Raw genomic sequence first — 17,052 nt, 5'->3', positions numbered from 1 at the left:
TATTGTTGTTGCTGTTCTTGAGGTGACCAAGGGGGCACAATGCAATAATAATGGATCTAATTTTACTTGATTAACCGATTTTCCCCTTTATGTCATTTCATCTGTTAAAACTAGGATATATTATGAACCTGAAGCCAATCAATTGTCCCTTTCAAGACACAATTCAAAGAAAGATGTTATAAATTTCCAACCTTCTACATCAAGCAAGTAAGTTGTATTTAACTATTGTAACTATGTAGTCAATCAGTCCGAAAAGTATTGTATTCCATCCAGTGCTTAATGTGAGCTCAAACAGACAATGACAACAGTGGTAGGAGTTTGTCCACTAACCGGGGAGTTGCCGATTTGAATCCCAGTTCTGTTCGTCTCAGATGTTGCGTCCTTGGGCAAGACACTTTACCCACCTTGCCTCACCAAAACTTAATTCACACCTTAGTAGTAATGGTGGTTGAAACTGAGGTTGGGAAAAGCTCAATGTTGACTATTGAAGGAAAAGGAAAACTCCTGAAATGGGACAAGACATCAGAAGGGAAAGAAAAATGAATGAAAGTCAGTGCAAAGTTCTTGTGAAGATAGACATACAATGTGTGTGTGGGGGGGGGGAGGGGCGTGTGTGTGTGTGTGTACGTGCCAACACAGCCCATTTGTGATATAGAAAAGAATTTCTGAAATTGCTCAAACCAAGAATAAAGTAACATTTGGTGAGGTGTGATAACCAAGAACGAAACATTTTACGACTCAAAGACTCATATGTTAAGATAACTATTTGGCTGACAGGACCTGAAGACAATACCTTGTAAAAATAACTGGACATGTAAAATTGACATTAAGGTAAACAGAGCTCACCTAAGATGTAAACCCCATTTTGGAAACTTTTTACTTTTGGTATAAACAAATTCACTCATTAGTGAGAGTGCTGCCTTCAGTAACCAACTATTGTTTTGTAACAGTAAAAAAATATTTTGTGCTACTGTTATTACCATAGCCATATTGAAGTAAACATGGCAGGTCAAAGTTAGTTATTAAATATTGTTTGTTGGGGCAAATATGAATCAAACAAAAATGATGATTGTTAGAAAAGAATGGGATGTCTCATAGACATTGCTATTATCCTAATGCAGTCTTTCTCAAATTGTGTGCTTGGATCACTAGTTGTCCGAATGCGCCCCCTAGTGAGCAACAGAGACGCTTGCAATCCGGCTCAGAAAAAAAAGACATTTTTTTAATTATAACTTCCTAAAAACAAAACAAGCAAGGCTTAGCCTGGCGGGGGAGGGAAAAGGGGGAGTTGGTAAAGCATGGTGGGCTGCCAGACTTATAAAGCACTGGGAGAAACCCTGTGTACAGCATGACAACTTATGTCCATAAAACACAATGGCTCTGAGTACTTTGCTCCACAACACTTGAAAAGGAAGGGGTGGGATTTTTTTAAAAAAATAAGAGAATTTTATAAAGCTTCTAATTCTAATGAAAATGACCAGGACCTGTAAATCTTCTTATGTAGCTTAATGTATAATCCAATATGTCTTTGTCAACCTTCACCTTGTGATTTTTTTCTTTGTGTGAACAGACAGAATGTGTTAATGCTTTGTGATTACTTTGCAGACTGGACCAGCAGAAATCAGAGGATTCCAGTTGTCAGCCTGTCCTGCAGGGCCAAATAGAGCTTGACTCCATATTTATGGTCTGTGCATGTACATCAGCTTTTTCTTTCTTTCCTTTATTTAACCCGGTAAAACACCATTTAGATCCAGATCTCATTTGTAAAAGTTACATAGGCAGAAATCTGCTACTTCACAGCTATTCTAATCATCTTCTTCTTGATCCCTGTATGAACCAGTGGATTTTCAGTTTATTTAATCTGAATCTGATATTTGGTTCCATGATGTGACATTTAGGGCCTGATCTAGAAAGGTTCCGAATCAGAAATGGTAAATTCCTCAAAGAAAGAGAATTGTATGCACAGGAAGTGGGGTGTTGCATGTGATTTACAAAGATTCACTGTGCAATTGATTGCAGGAACAACAATGGTGGAGACCACTCTATTTAAATGAGGATTTTCTGTGAGTCATAAGTTGACATCATGGAGAATATTGGAGAGCACAGTGGGCATAAAAGAAAAATAAAGTAGAAAATCATTATGCTGGAGGTATAAAAACAGAAAGAAGAAGAATTCAATTAACTTAAATTAGTATACAACATGGTACAGCGCAACAGAAAAAAACATTTGCGAATAATCAAAACAAAGCTCTAAACCTTCGTATTTACCTCCACAATTTGTGGAACATGCAGCAAATAAAATATAATCAAATTTTCTTGGATTTATAGAAACGCTTCTGCAGAGAATCAAAACATGACAGTGTGCTACCATAAAGTGATATCTAGCAGCTCAAGATAGGCATTGCTGGAGGATGTTTCTAAGTTTTTAAAAATATTTTTACTTTATATTCTTTAAATGTTAAAAATACTTGACAGACAATGACTAATTGTAAATATGCCTCCTGTTCGGCACAGTGACCTCAGACATCACTGCATTGGAGCTTATACCAACTTTTCTACAGAGTAAATATATAGATGCTAAAACAGATCTAGGAATCTGTTTCAGTTTAGTAAATAGCATAGCCAGAGGTAAGTCATTACATTTGCATATCCTTATCCCAGTGTTCTGCGCTTTGTCAGCATATGAAGGCATACACGCTAAAATTAGTGGACCTGCAATTATTCTCCTCATTTTCTCCTGGTTTTAACCTGTTTTTATACAATCAAACATTTCTAAATCCACTTTGTATTCTTTTTCAGCTGTTGGAATCACATGTTGTCAAATTTGTGAAGAATGAACTAAAGAAGATCCAGGAGGTTCTGAGACATGATCACCCAAAATTATTTGGGAGTCAATTTGAGGATGAAGAGCTGTTAGGGCATACAGATGAGGAGCAGAAGAGGAAAAGCAGAGAGGCAATTATGAGGATAACTCTGAAATTTCTGAGGGGACTGAAGCAGATAGAGCTGGCTGATCGTCTCGAGAACAGTAAGAAAATTTCTTCAATGATTTAATGTGATGGTGTATCTTGGTATAGATATTCATGTACATAGATCACAGCTTGGACAATGACAGTAAAGGAGTCACTGGAGTCTTAATAGTTGCAAACAATCACAGACGTGTCAATCCTATGAGTTGTCTGTGTCACCCATAGAGAAACATACTTATTAAATAATCAACATGTGAAGTGTGATTCTCACAACTATAATTTCTAAGTCTGAAAAATTCTATTCCTTCTGAGAAGCTGAGAAAGACAAATTAGATTGGGCATGAATTGTCTCGAAAAATCATAAAAGCAGGCCAGTGTAGGTTCATTGCAGTACTTAGAAATTATGTCTTAAGAGATTGTACAGCAGTCTCTTAAGATTGCGGTACAATCTCTTACCATATTACATATATATGTATGTATGGGTATACACATGTGTGTACGTATTTAATATACACATACACACACATAATGTATAAAAAAATTATGTCATAATGTATGCACATTATAACATAGTATATACATTATATCTTCTGTATAATGTATGATATTTCCATTACTAATGTTTTTCTTGTCATTCCATTCAGAACTGTTAAAAGTACTTTGTAAACGTCAACTGAAATCGTCTCTGAAGAAGAAGTTCCAGTGTCTGTTTGAGGGAATTCCTAAAGCAGGAAACCAAACTCCTCTTAATCAGATCTACACGGAGCTCTACATCACAGAAGGAGAAACTGGAGAGGTCAGACAGATTGAAGCAGCATCCAGGAAACCAGAGAGCCCAGAAACAACAATCAAACTTGAAGACATCTTTAAGCCTCTGCCTGTAAGAGATGAACCAATCAAGACAGTGATGACACAGGGAGTGGCTGGCATTGGGAAAACAGTCTTAACTCAAAAGTTCATTCTGGACTGGGCTGAAAAAAAAAACAACCATGATGTTGAGTTCATATTTCCATTCACTTTCAGAGAGCTGAATGTGCTGAAGGATAGAAACTTCAGTTTGGTGGAACTTGTTCATCAATTCTTTGCTGAAACCAAAAGAATCCGTCAGTTCGAGCAGTTCAAGGTGGCATTCATCTTTGATGGCCTGGATGAGAGTCGATTTCATTTGGACTTCCACAGCAATGAGATCCTGACTGATGTTACACAGCCTGCCTCAGTGGATGTTCTGCTGACAAACCTTATCAGGGGGAAACTGCTTCCTTCAGCCCGCCTCTGGATAACTACAAGACCTGCAGCAGCCAGTCAGATTCCTGCTGAGTGTGTTGACATGATGACAGAGGTTAGAGGGTTTACTGACCCACAGAAAGAGGAGTATTTCAAGAAGAGGTTCAGAGGAGAGGAGGAGAAAGCCAGCAATATCATCTCCTACATTAAGACATTACGGACCCTCCACATCATGTGCCACATCCCAGTCTTCTGCTGGATCACTGCTACAGTTCTGGACGATGTGTTGAAGACCCAAGAGGGAGGAGAGCTACCCAGAACCCTGACTGAGATGTACATTCACTTTTTGGTAGTTCAGACCAAGGTTAAGAAAGTCAAGTTTGATGGAGGAGTTGTGACAGATCCACACTGGAGTTCAGAGAGCAGAAAAATAATCAAGTCTCTCGGAAAACTGGCTTTTGATCAGCTGCAGAAAGGAAACCTGATCTTCTACGAGTCAGACCTGAAAGAGTGTGGCATAGATATCAGATCAGCCTCAGTGTACTCAGGAGTCTTCACACAGATATTTATAGAAGACAAAGGACCACACCAGGACAAGGTTTTCTGCTTTGTCCATCTGACCATTCAGGAGTTTCTGGCTGCTCTTCATGTTCATCTGACCTTCATCAACTCTGGTGTCAACCTGATGGATAATAAACAAAAAACTTTTAAGAAGTTTTCTATAGCTATGAAACAAAAACCAAAATATCTCCATGAATGTGCTATTGACAAAGCCCTACAGAGTTCGAATGGACATCTAGATTTGTTCCTTCGCTTCCTTCTGGGTCTTTCACTGGAAACCAGTCAAGTTTTCCTCGAAACCCTTCTGTCACAGAACCCAGTCATGAACATACCTATTAATCATGAAACTCCCTTGTACATCAAGAAGAAGATCAATGACAATTTGTCAGCAGAACAAAGTATCAATCTGTTCCACTGTCTGAACGAACTAAATGATCTTTCTCTGGTGAAGGAGATCCAACAGTCCTTGAGTTCAGGAAGTCTCACAACAGATAAACTCACCAATGCTCAGTGGTCTGCTCTGGTTTTCCTCTTATTGTCATCAGGCAAATATTTGGATGAGTTTGACCTGAAGAAATACTCAGCTTCAGAAGATGCTCTTCTGAGGCTGCTGCCTGTGGTCAAAGCTTCCAGCAAGGCTTTGTAAGTATCCCCACAGTCAAATTCAAATCACCAGCAGGGAAAATTTTATTTTTAGTTGATTTAGATTTCTTTTCTCATTTAAGTAAATATTAAAAGTGATGTACAGTACAATATGAATTGCAGAATTCTTTGTATTATTGTAACTGTGTGCTAATTACATAGTTTTAGTTAATAGCACCACCAATCGCTCTTGTGTGCACACCCTCCCCCTCGATCTGCTACGCTACAGCTTTTTTCTGACAGAAGAGTCTGACATAAATGCTCAGGCTAGTTACTGATATCAATGGCAGTGGATAAACGGTTTTCCTCTGCTATTAGCACATTTAGCAGCACATATATGAGGTTGATTAACAGCTCTAAAACATTCCTCCTGGCTTGATTGTTTTTGACCAGGCCCAATGAATGTGCATGCTTCAGGCAGCAATAGTAGCTCAGGGAAGGTGGAGGAGCTTAATCTTTTCACAGTTTCTCTGTCTCATACCATCCTAACAGGTTGACAGTTTTAACATATACATAAATAAATGTTGTTGTACTTTTAAAACTAACATATTGATACTTTAATGATGCTCTACAAAAAGACAACAAAAAACAAACCAAAAAAACTAAGTTCTGCTGGATCAGTAAGTCAGAGTTTTAATTTTTAATAAAGCCTGAAACACAAACATATAATTGATTTTGACCAGCAATCTCTGAATAATCTTATGAACTTTAAATAGCCAGTTACATTTTATGAGTTAGTCTAAATTAACCTTCAGTTCAGCACAAAATGCCATCCTTTCCATACACAATACATAAAAAACAGTCCTTGAAGACTGGTATTATGCAACTTTTAGATGCATCTATTTTAAAAACACACCTGATCCAAATTTTTAGATAATTAGTGTGACTTTACAGAATTGGCTGCATGCAGAGGATTTGACTCAGGTGTATTGGGCCAGGACACCAGTCCTTGACAATAGAATTTGATATAGCTGTCCTAATTCAATTTAAAGGTTTTCTTTCAAGTCGAGATTAGTGAAACTCTAATCAAAGGAAATGCAAAAAAATAACGGAGAAACTAAATATGAAGGAATCCACTTAAATAGAAAGAAATAAGTTGAACCTCCAAATATGGAAATGCTCAAAGTACAAACACAGATGAAACCCAAACACCTGAGGATAATGACACCAAATCCATAATCCTTCACACCAAAGTTGTTCTCCTTGCAGAAGACTTTCCTTGGATTGCCAGACAGAGAGGTGTGTCTCATTATTTCATAGGACATGTTTGGACTATTCTAGAGTCCCAGGGTGCTGTACAAAGTGCTTCACACCTCTGCATCCAACACCTTCCAGTTCTTCTAAGCTAAGAAAACCCAATCTCAAATATGTACCAATATTAAGACTCTCCTCCTTCCTCTGATTGGTTGTTTTTGACAGAGTAATGAATTTGTGCAGATGACAGCAGGTCCATAGAGAGAAATTCACCAATTGTCTCATATTGTACTGTCACAACATAGTGACAGTTTTATCAAACATGTAAAAAAACAAAAACATTTACATACTGCTTCTTTAAGAAAGGTTCTAGAAGTCAAAAGATTAAAGATCTTTTGCAAGAAAAATACAGTTGTCCAAAGGTCACATTTAAAAATAAAAATCAAGTTAAACATTTTGTGTTTATTGTGTTTGTTTTTCTATTTCAGACTGAGTGGCTGTAACCTTTCAGAAAGAAGCTGTGAAGCTCTGTCCTTAGTGCTCAGCTCTCAGTCCTGTTCTTTGAAAGAGTTGGACCTGAGTGACAACAACCTGTATGATTCAGGAGTAAAACATCTGTCAGACGGCCTGAAGAGTCCAAACTGCAAACTGGAAGTTCTCAGGTTTGACTCAGAACCTTTATCGAACTTTTAATTTTTGTCAAGCTAGAAACCCATTCTATAAATTATAATGCTATTGAAATTGTTTTAGTAACTCCATCCCCTAGTGTAACACATTATGTTGGCTAATTAGACAAAGACTTAGGTTTTAACACCTTTATTTCTCTTAACCTGATAATTTCCTGAAGCTAATGAAAACACAACATTTAAGATTAGAATATTACATCAGACCAATAAAAACACTTTTAAAGATAATTTAAATATTGATGAAAAGTATGTTTAATACCTGCTTAAAGGTTATTGGTTGCAAAAGTACTTTTAATCTGATGAATAAGACTAATCGAGACGCATTTCAGATTTATTGAAAATGACCATGTCTAGCTGAATATCTGTTTAAAATATTAAGTTTTAAAAAAATAAAATGTATCTGGGTTATTAGATGTAACATTTTTTCGCAATGTCGACGAAGTGCAGAAATATTCAAAAGAGGGAAATTACATAGTCCAAAACCAAATCCATCTGTTAAACTGGTGATCCAAAAATTATCTATTTATTGTTCTCAGAATTTTTTTTTATCTAATAATCTTCCCTCACGTATTTAATTAAAATAGTATCTGTTAATTGAATTGTTGAGTTTAGTATAACCTTATCAGTCCTTGTGTATTCTTTTGTGTGCTTGCAGACTTTCAGGTTGCCTGATCACAGATGATGGCTGTGCTTCTCTTGCCTTAGCTCTGAGTACTAACCCCTCTCATCTCAAAGTGTTGGACCTGGCCTACAATCATCCCAAACCCTCAGGAGTGAAGATTCTGTCAACATGTAAAAGTAGTACACTGGAAACTCTCAGGTATGAGCAATCTTGCTGCAGATATATCTCACAGAAGGCACTTCACCATTCCTTGCTTTATACAGGACACCAGTGTCACTTGTACGTATTGCAAACAACCATTAAACTGAAATAGACTGTTCATCAGCAGATCAAAAAATTCATATATCTAAAAAAAAAAAAAATCAAATCCCCCTAAAATAGAAATAACAGTTTCATATTGTTAATTCTTTTCAAAAATTTGTTTCAGCATTCTTGATGGTAGTGTTTCCATGTGGTTAGGGCCTCGAGGGCCAGTGACCTGCAACCTTTAGATGTGTCCCTACTTCAACACACCTGAGTCAAATAATGAGGCTGTTAGCAGGACTCTGGAGAACTTGACTGCACTTAAGAGGTGATTCAACTATTGCACTGAAGTGTGTTGGACGAGGGAGACGTCTAAGGTTTGCAGGACACTGGCCCTCAAGGACCTGGATTGCCCACCCGTGTGCTGGAGGGAATGTTGCTCCAAGTGGTGAAAATGGCTTTGTGTACCTGTCTGGAAGATTTTTGTAAACGTTCTGTGCCATCCAGCCCCAAATATTCTTGATTGGATTTAGATCAGAGGAACACACTGATCTAAAAGTGTGTTTCCGTGGTGCATTTAACCACCACGGAAACACAGAATTCCAGAGAATTCCAGAGAGAATTCTGTGGAAGAATTCCTGTGTCAGGCAGGCGTTGTGAACTGCAGAATTTCCAGTTGACAAACCCAATAATTACCTCACATAAGATGACCTTCAGTCATGAGCGATGCCCCTGCATCATCTCCACATAGTCAGCTGCAATTTGATGCCTCTGCAACCTCAACCTCCATTGTTCCATGTAAGGAAAAAGCCCCCAGATCGTGGTGGTGCCCTCTGCACTGTGTCATGTATAAAACATCTCCTTGTCATGCCAGTAACTTTGGAAGCCATCAAGACCTTCAAGGCTATTTTTCTTCTCATCAGAGAATAAAACTTCCACCTTTCAGTGTCCCATGTTTGGTGCTCTCTTACAAACTCCAAACAGGAAATTTTGTGCAGTTGAAGGAGATGAGGCCTTTGAAGATGTTTGTTTTTAAAACTCTTCTCTCATAGATGCCATCTGATGGTTATGGGACTGCAGTTGGAACCAGTAGCAAGCTTAATTTGGGATAAGGATCGTCCAGTGTGGTTCCTCCAGCTCATAACTGGTGAAATGTTTTAGGGTCTACAACTTGACTTTTTTTGTTCTGTAATCCTGAGGATCTTTCAAGAAGCTGAAAATGACTGTCTTACTGCATCCAACCTCAGCAGCAATGGCATGCAGTGAAAGGCTTTGCTTATGGAACTGAATAATCCAACCACGTTCAAAGAGAGAAAGCTTTTTTGACCTTGCCATCAGGAGGTCATGATTGGACTTCAGAGATTATCCATCTAAATATTGTTTTGTTGCTTTTCAGAGACTGGAAAGTCTGTGTTTGCGTGCAAAACGAGTGATGGTCTGACTCTCTTCCTTCTTTCAGGTTGGAGCCTGCTGCAGAAAGGTGGTTGACACCAGATCTGAAAAAGTGTAAGTGTGTTTTTAATTTGTTTCATGACAGCAAAACAGTACACATTAAACCATTTTCAAGCCCATTGTTCATTTGAGCCATCATGAAACAATCAATAAACAATGCAATAAACGCAGCTGAATTTGTTTGTGCTCTTCATCAGATTCCCATCAACTCACAATCAACACAGAGACTATGAATAGACTTCTTAAACTATCTCACAACAAGAGGAAGGTAACCTGTGTGGAAAAGATTCAGACACATTCTTATCATTCAGACAGATTAAGTTGCCCTGAGGTGCTGTGTGCAGATGGCCTGACTGACCGCTGTTACTGGGAAGTTCAGTGGAGTGGAGATGTAAATATCTCTCTGAGTTACAAGAGAATCAGTAGGGGAGAAAGTCATGAACACAGCTTATTTGGAAAAAACAATCAATCCTGGAGTTTGTACTGCTCGAGTCAAGATGGTTACGCTGTGTGGCACAATAACAGCAAAATTTCCATCCCCTCTTCCATTACAAAGATAGTAGCAGTATTTGTGAATTATCCTGCTGGCATTCTGTCCTTTTACAAAGTCTCCTCTGGTAAATTAATCCATCTCCACACCTTCTCCACCACATTCACAGAAAAACTTTTTCCAGGGTTTGGATTCTGGTCAGTCAATTCCTCAGTGATTCTCTGTTGAGTGTTACTGCAAGGTTAAATTTAAGGCCAGAACCAATTTAACAATCACATTTGAACAAAGTGAATTAAATAATAGCAACATTGACTGGTTTGTGGGAAAGAAAAACAGCAATATTCTAGTCCACCAACCAAATTAATTCACCATTAAAGAAGATTCTCTTCTCAGTGTTTTGATAATCCATCAAATTCCCTTATAATCCTAGTCCGGATCTTGAGGAACTGATATACACTGTAATTCCAAATTATTTAGCAAATTGGATTTAAGTGTCATAAAGATATTTTTTTTGTTGTGCTATTAAATTTATAGATGGTATTGTGTGTCAGGGCTCTTTGAATCACTATAATTAATTTCAGAGAGCTGGTTGATTAGTTTGTCTGGTGAACTCAGTTAAAGGAAATCTACGTAAGAAGGATGTTCCACATTATTAAGCAGGCCACAGGTTTCAAGCAACATGGGAAAGAGGATCTCTGCTGATGAAAATCATCAGATAGTGTAGTGCCGTATGACAAGATATGAAAACATTAGATATTTAAGGAAAACTGAAGCATTATCGTACTGTGAAGAGATTTGTGGCTGATTCAGAACAAAGATGGGTTTGTACAGATAAAGGCATAATGACGAAGGCTTCTGTTAGACAAATTCATCGGATTAAGACAGCAGATGCTAAAATGCCCTTACAAAGCAGCAAACAGCTATTTGAAGCTGCTAGTGCCTCTGGAACCTCAAGGTGGAGGATCCTCCAGAGGTTTGCGGTGCATGAACCTACTATTGGGCCCCTAACCAGAGCTCACAAGCAGAAACGGTCGCAGTGGGCCCAGCCGTACATGAAGATTAATTTTCAAACAGACTTGTTCACTGATGACTGCTGTGCAACCCTGGATGGTCCAGATGGATGCAGTAGTGGATTGGTGATGGATGGCCACCACGTCCCAACACGGCTGTGGCATCAGCAAGGAGGTGGTGGAGTCATGCTTTGGGCCAAAATCATGGGGAGAGAATCATTGGTCGGCCCCTTCAGAGTCCATGAAGGTGTGAAAATGACCTCAGCAAAGTATATGGACTTTCTGACTGATCACTTTCTTTCATGGTTCAAAAAGAAGAGCTGGACCTTCCGTAGCAAAATCATCTTCATGCAGGACAATGCACCATCTCATGCTGCAAGGAATACCACTGTGTCATTGGCTGCTATGAGCATTAAAGGGGAAAAACTCATGGTGTGGTCACCATCCTCCTCTGACCTCTGACCTCAACCCTATTGAGAACCTTTGGAGTTTCCTCAAGCAGAAGATCTGAGGGTGGAATGCAGTTCAAATCAGAACAGCAGCTCTGGGAAGGTATTCTGACATCCTGCAAAGAAATTCAGGCAGAAACTTTCCACAAACTCAATGGATGCAAGAATTGTGCAGGTGATATCAAAGAAGGGCTCCTATGTTCACATGTAACTCGGTCTGTTAAGATGTTTTTGATTGAAATAGCTTTTGATTTTAGTACATGTGACCACTTAATGCTGCACATTCAAAGAATGACCATTTGCAGTTCTTTATAATCCATAAAATGTTTAGAAAATCTGCTGTGCATAATAATTTGGAACAGTGCATTTTGAGTTTTTTATTTTTGAAAAAAAATATTGTTCTCATGGGGAGGAATATGGTTGGGAAACACTGCTCTAGTGAACACCAGATAATTGTGCACTGCAGCCAGACATTACCCTGTTTACCTACAAACCCTTCCTGTTAGATTTTAGCATCATTCTGAGGAGCAACTATAAATAAAATGTTGACCTGAGTGTGTACAAAAAGGATATGTACACATTTCTTTTTATTTTAGACCTTAAGATCTTGATGAATGCAGTGAAACTTTTTAATACAGTTCATGAATAATATTCAAACAAGTAGCCCTAATTTACCTTTTTTTAATTAAGAATGTAAACTTTTCAAGAACCTTTTGTCATTGCAGATTATTGCACTCATGTTGATATACAAATATGTTAATTATTTGACATTGTCTGTAAACAGTGTGATATGTGTTGGTTTTTGTCTTAAAGGTAGTAACAGAGGAAAATATTTTGTTAGTTTGAGCATTTGCTCCATCTTTTAGTTTAGTTTGTATAAAAAAAAAGTTTTAACTTTTCTTTTTCTCACCAGTCTTGATCTCTGGATTCTTGGTTTTTAATTGCACCTACTGGTTGTACTGGTTCTAACACCTGTAAGCAGCTTAACCCAAAGCAAAGTTGGAACATAAAAACCTCTCAATTATTCATGACTCATGGGACTCAAAAGACAGATAATGTGTTTTGTGTTAATTTTGTTGTTTTCTTTTGTGCTTTAAGTCTATTGTTTGGAGCTTTAGTGTTAGTAAATATTTATTATTGTAGATCTTATAATCATTGTCTGGTTTGGATATCTGTGTCCCATCTCTGCCAATTATCTAATAACCTTGCTGTCATGCTCCAGATGTAATATTTAACTTTGTAATTTATTTTATTAAATGAATTTCACTGCACTCTGCTTATCTGTTCCCAAATGCATTTAACACATAACCAAAGCGACACACTGGAAATCTTCTGACTGAAAACGATTGATATCAGTTTTTAAATGCTTCAAAATGTTTACCTCTCTGGTAACTTTAGAGGAGACAATTTCCTATAAAACATTCAAATGTACAGCAGAGATTAAAACTCCAGTAAAGTATCTGTATGTTTTAAATTCCACAATCTCCTGGTTGTGTCTTACAGTTTTTAGTGTCAGCAGGTATTTTTGACGTCACCCAATCAGAGGAACTATTTTGTTCCTTCTTTAATTCTTGGTGGCAAGAAACAAAGAGCTCCATCTTTAAGCAAAATTCCAGATTTTGTTGCATTTCCATATATCCCCATCAGAGGGCAGCATCAAACTTATAAAGAGGTCTGACATCCAAGTAGATTGATCTATTTTTGACTGAAGGATTCCTCAAATAGGCTGAATTAAGTAAACAGCAAAACATAAAACAAGTCATTTAACTCAAGTGACTGAGTAAATATGGAAACCCGCTTCACTCTGATAAAAAAAAAGTTATCTCATTAGCATCTGCATACTGAAGAAGGAAAAACAAATTCAAAACAATCAATTTACACTAACAGTAAAAAGCTGCATGACAGAAATGCTTAGATACAAAGTACTTCCTGAAGATACTGATTGTGTGCAGGAATCAGACCAAAATGGAGGTAGAAGAGTGGGAGAATGTTTGTGATCTGAGCTCTAAAGATTAAAATGTGTGACATCAGATCATTTATTGAGTTATTTTGCAGCAGACTGGTAAAAACTGACAGCTCCTAAATCTGAGAGGAAACTCTCTGCTTCTTTGGCAAATACTGAGCTCCAGATGGCAGCGCAGCTCGGTTGGACCGGCTCAGAGTTAAAGGAGGAGCTACCAGAATCAGATCATAATCACACAGAGACCAGATATTATGTGATATCTCCACTTCACATTTCCTGGAAAACCAAAACATAAAGTTTCATATTAAACATAAAGAGAAGTCACTGTCTTCTATGTTTTTTCTTCCAAAAAATTTGCAAAAGATTTTCAATCTTTACCTCACAGATGATGGTTTAGAGATTGTCCAAAGACGCTGTGTTTGTATCACACTGACATGTTACAATAAAAAACTGTTGGTTTCAGTGTCTAGCAGTAAATGTTACAGTACCTTTTTTTTTCCAAACTTTCAATTGTAGAACTTTATGTTACAGTTTCACATTTTGTGAAAAATCAATTTCCTGAAATCTAAGTCTAAGTCTGTTGTGTCCTGTAAGATATTAGGAGAACTTGCTCTTTAGGGAGATTGTCAGCGATGATATTGATAACATTCTTTATTTATTAAAGCAAATTAAAGTAGAGATAAAATCTGTTTCTGGTCCAGCACGCTTCAAAACTATATGGTATAAACAAAACCTGAGGTTCAGAACCACTTCTTGGACTACCTGGTCCATCTGTGACCTCAATCTAATCAGAACAACTCAACATAAATAAAATAAAACAATGCAGCACATTATATTTCAGTTCAACATGTGGCCTTAAGCTCCTTTAGCTGCTCCTAAAATGTTACATATAAAATGTAACGTCACCTTCTGTCATTTCTGAGGTTTTATTAGTCAGCACACAGGTTTCAGAGAACACCTGATCTGACACCACTGGTCCAGCTCATCAAAGTTCTGACCCGACCCAGAGTTTACTGATCAGACTGAATGGGAGGAATGTGACCACAAAGCTGAAAGTCCTGCTGCTGTTGACCTTCATCAGCCCTCATCTTTATCAGATGGTTCCCTAATGAAGATGTTTGTTGAATCTTTGTAGTGTTGTAGAGTTTTACACATAAAAAGTTACTGCTTAGCAGTAATTCAGAGGTTACTCAGATGAAGCATAGCTACTGTGAGGCTATAAAGGAAATAACTCAGTTTGGTTTTTGCTTGATCTCAATAGTGTAGTGATAAACCTTCATCTGCTTAAAATGGCGACTCTTTCACTACACTTGATGTTCTTGAAACGACGTACTTGCTGTTTGTTTTCATTCTGTTATCTAAAGTAAATGGAAAATGTTTCTTTGTCAATAGTTGGTGCATAGAAATTAGAAATACCTAACATGATGTGGACACAATAAAGGTCTGTTTGGACATCAGCCTGACAGAGTCTGAGGCTGCCCTCTAGTGGAAATCAGTGGAAGCGCATCACACTGCAAAGTGTTTAATTAATTGAGTTGAGTCTTAAATGAAAGTGCATGAAAGGTATGAGAGAGGCCTTTTTCAATAGTTGGTACAGTGAAATTAGAAATACCTAACATTATGTGGACACCACAAAGGTCTGTCCAGACATCAGTCTGACAGTCTGAGCCTGACCTCTTGTAGAAAACAGTGGAAGTGCATCACACTGGAAAGTGTTTTGATCATTGAGTTGAGTTTTAAATGAAAGTGTATGAAAGGTATGAGAGTGGCCGTCACAGAGACCAAGACGAATCAATATCGAAACTATCCACCTGTATTGTGATCTACACTGTAAAAATAATTAGGGTGGTTAAACTTAAAAACTTGAGTTCAACAGCTGCCTTAAAAACACAAGTTAACACAACTTGAAATAATGTTTTTTTCCAACTTAGGATGGCAAGCTAGAAAACTAGACCAATTGCTGATAATTCATTGATTAAATATGATACCATAAGTTAAAATGACTAACTATAGAACATTATTCATTCTCAAAAAATTGAGTACTCTTGTCAAGTAAATTTACAATCATATTCTATTTGAACTCAAATAATTAAGTTATACCATTTGTCTAACTAATGACTACTAGTTGTATGAACTTCATACTCCGAGTTTAAATAACTTGCAAAGTTACATTAACCATTCAAAAAAAACTTGTTTTATTTTGTTAAAGTAGCAAGCAATTATATATACTTTCAACTCTCATTTTAAAGTTAAACTGACTAACTGTATTCATACCAATTCCCTTTTTGAGTTAATTTAACTCAAGAGTTTAAGGCAGCTACTGAACTTCAAATTGCAATTTAAGTAAACTAACATTTCCAAATATTGCTCACCTTCTCCACTAATAATGCCAAGTTCACCAGTTTCCTAAAAATAATTACACAAAATGCAGTTCCATTTCAAATATTATACATTTATTTTTATTTTTCTCTATCAAAAAAAGAGACAAGCCTTAAATCAAGTGTAAAAGAAAACATTTGTTCAAGACAATCAGAAGTGTTGACATTTATTGAAGGACCAAAACTGACAAAAACAGAAATTAATTTTTTGACAAATAACAGAAATATATTTTTTTATATAAATCTCAAATAAATGCACTTAAAAGGCACCAATTAAGAACTTTACCTAATATTTTATTGTAAAAATTTTGTTTTTACCCTTTGTAGATTCATTTATGACTCTTAAATGTTTATTTTTATCCTTTTTTCCCCCCCAAAACTTTTTTTTCCATAAACTGCTTTTACATGTCTCATGTTTTTACTTTACCTTATGCATTTCTGCTTTATTATGCAAATAAGGTGGGCAGTGACATTTTTCTAAAGTCAGCTGGCTGTGGGGACCATCTGTCCTCCTTGGGTAATTTCAACTATTGGTCAACAGATCTGCACATGGATTCTGCTCCTTCTTGTCTGTTGAGATTGATACAGTAGATGACACCCATAAGCATAGCAAAGCCAAGTGTCATCTTTAATGTTGTGAAGCACAATGGTCTCCTCCACCACAACTGCCACGTTTACTTAGTGGAGTATAAAATAGATGGTTTAGAGGCCTTTTTCTATTCTGAAGAGAAATGCAGAGGTTGACTAAAATATGGAATAACTTAACAAATCATATTTTTTGTTGTAAAACTGATTAATGTTTCTAATAACTTGAACTCAACCTTTGGTTTCACCATAAAACTCAGAAACAAAAACTTAATGTTTACTCTGTTGAAATTAGTTTGATTCTACTTAAGTTATACTTAGTGGAGTATAAAATAGATGGTTTAGAGGCCTATTATATGCTTTCTTAAAAATATACTGCATATTCTGAAAGTTTATGATAGTTTTATATAAGAAATAGAATATCATTTTAGTTAATGACTCTGTGAAATAAACAAGAACAGAGTCCTGGAAACAACCGTTGAGAACAGAATGCTGCAGAACCTGCAACAACTACAGAAAGAAGGATCAAGTTTTCAACTGAAATGTTTCCTTGTTGGCACTAACTCTCTAACCACAGGAATTAT

The 17,052-nt window shown here is 37.0% G+C and overlaps 2 protein-coding genes across 2 annotated transcripts; both read left to right on the top strand.

The window, feature by feature from the left end:
* The first annotated feature begins 2,682 nt into the window (after window positions 1–2,682).
* LOC102234142 (NACHT, LRR and PYD domains-containing protein 14-like) lies at window positions 2,683–8,664 on the top strand. Its single transcript, XM_023352711.1, has 5 exons — window positions 2,683–3,028; window positions 3,614–5,396; window positions 7,079–7,252; window positions 7,932–8,096; window positions 8,649–8,664. Exons 1-5 carry the CDS (start codon window positions 2,683–2,685, stop codon window positions 8,662–8,664), a joined length of 2,484 nt encoding a protein of 827 aa, XP_023208479.1.
* Window positions 8,665–9,586: 922 nt separating this feature from the next.
* On the top strand, window positions 9,587–10,563 carry LOC111612221 (stonustoxin subunit beta-like; the record flags this gene model as incomplete). Its single annotated transcript, XM_023352710.1, has 2 exons — window positions 9,587–9,647; window positions 9,791–10,563. Coding segments are annotated over 2 exons (582 nt in total), but the record flags the coding sequence as incomplete, so codon positions are not given.
* Between the last annotated feature and the right edge of the window lie 6,489 nt (window positions 10,564–17,052).

This window comes from Xiphophorus maculatus, chromosome 19, assembly GCF_002775205.1.
Source record: "Xiphophorus maculatus strain JP 163 A chromosome 19, X_maculatus-5.0-male, whole genome shotgun sequence".
NCBI classification, from domain to species: domain Eukaryota; kingdom Metazoa; phylum Chordata; class Actinopteri; order Cyprinodontiformes; family Poeciliidae; genus Xiphophorus; species Xiphophorus maculatus.
This window is presented reverse-complemented; position numbering and strand designations above follow the sequence as displayed.

Bases quoted from the DNA above. Each gene is read 5' to 3' on its own strand.
- LOC102234142 (XM_023352711.1), top strand. From the start codon at position 2,683: ATGAAGGCATACACGCTAAAATTAGTGGACCTGCAATTATTCTCCTCA. The intron at 3,029-3,613 runs GTAAGAAAATTT...CATTCCATTCAG, and splicing joins GGCTGATCGTCTCGAGAACA to AACTGTTAAAAGTACTTTGT. The intron at 7,253-7,931 runs GTTTGACTCAGA...GTGTGCTTGCAG, and splicing joins TGCAAACTGGAAGTTCTCAG to ACTTTCAGGTTGCCTGATCA.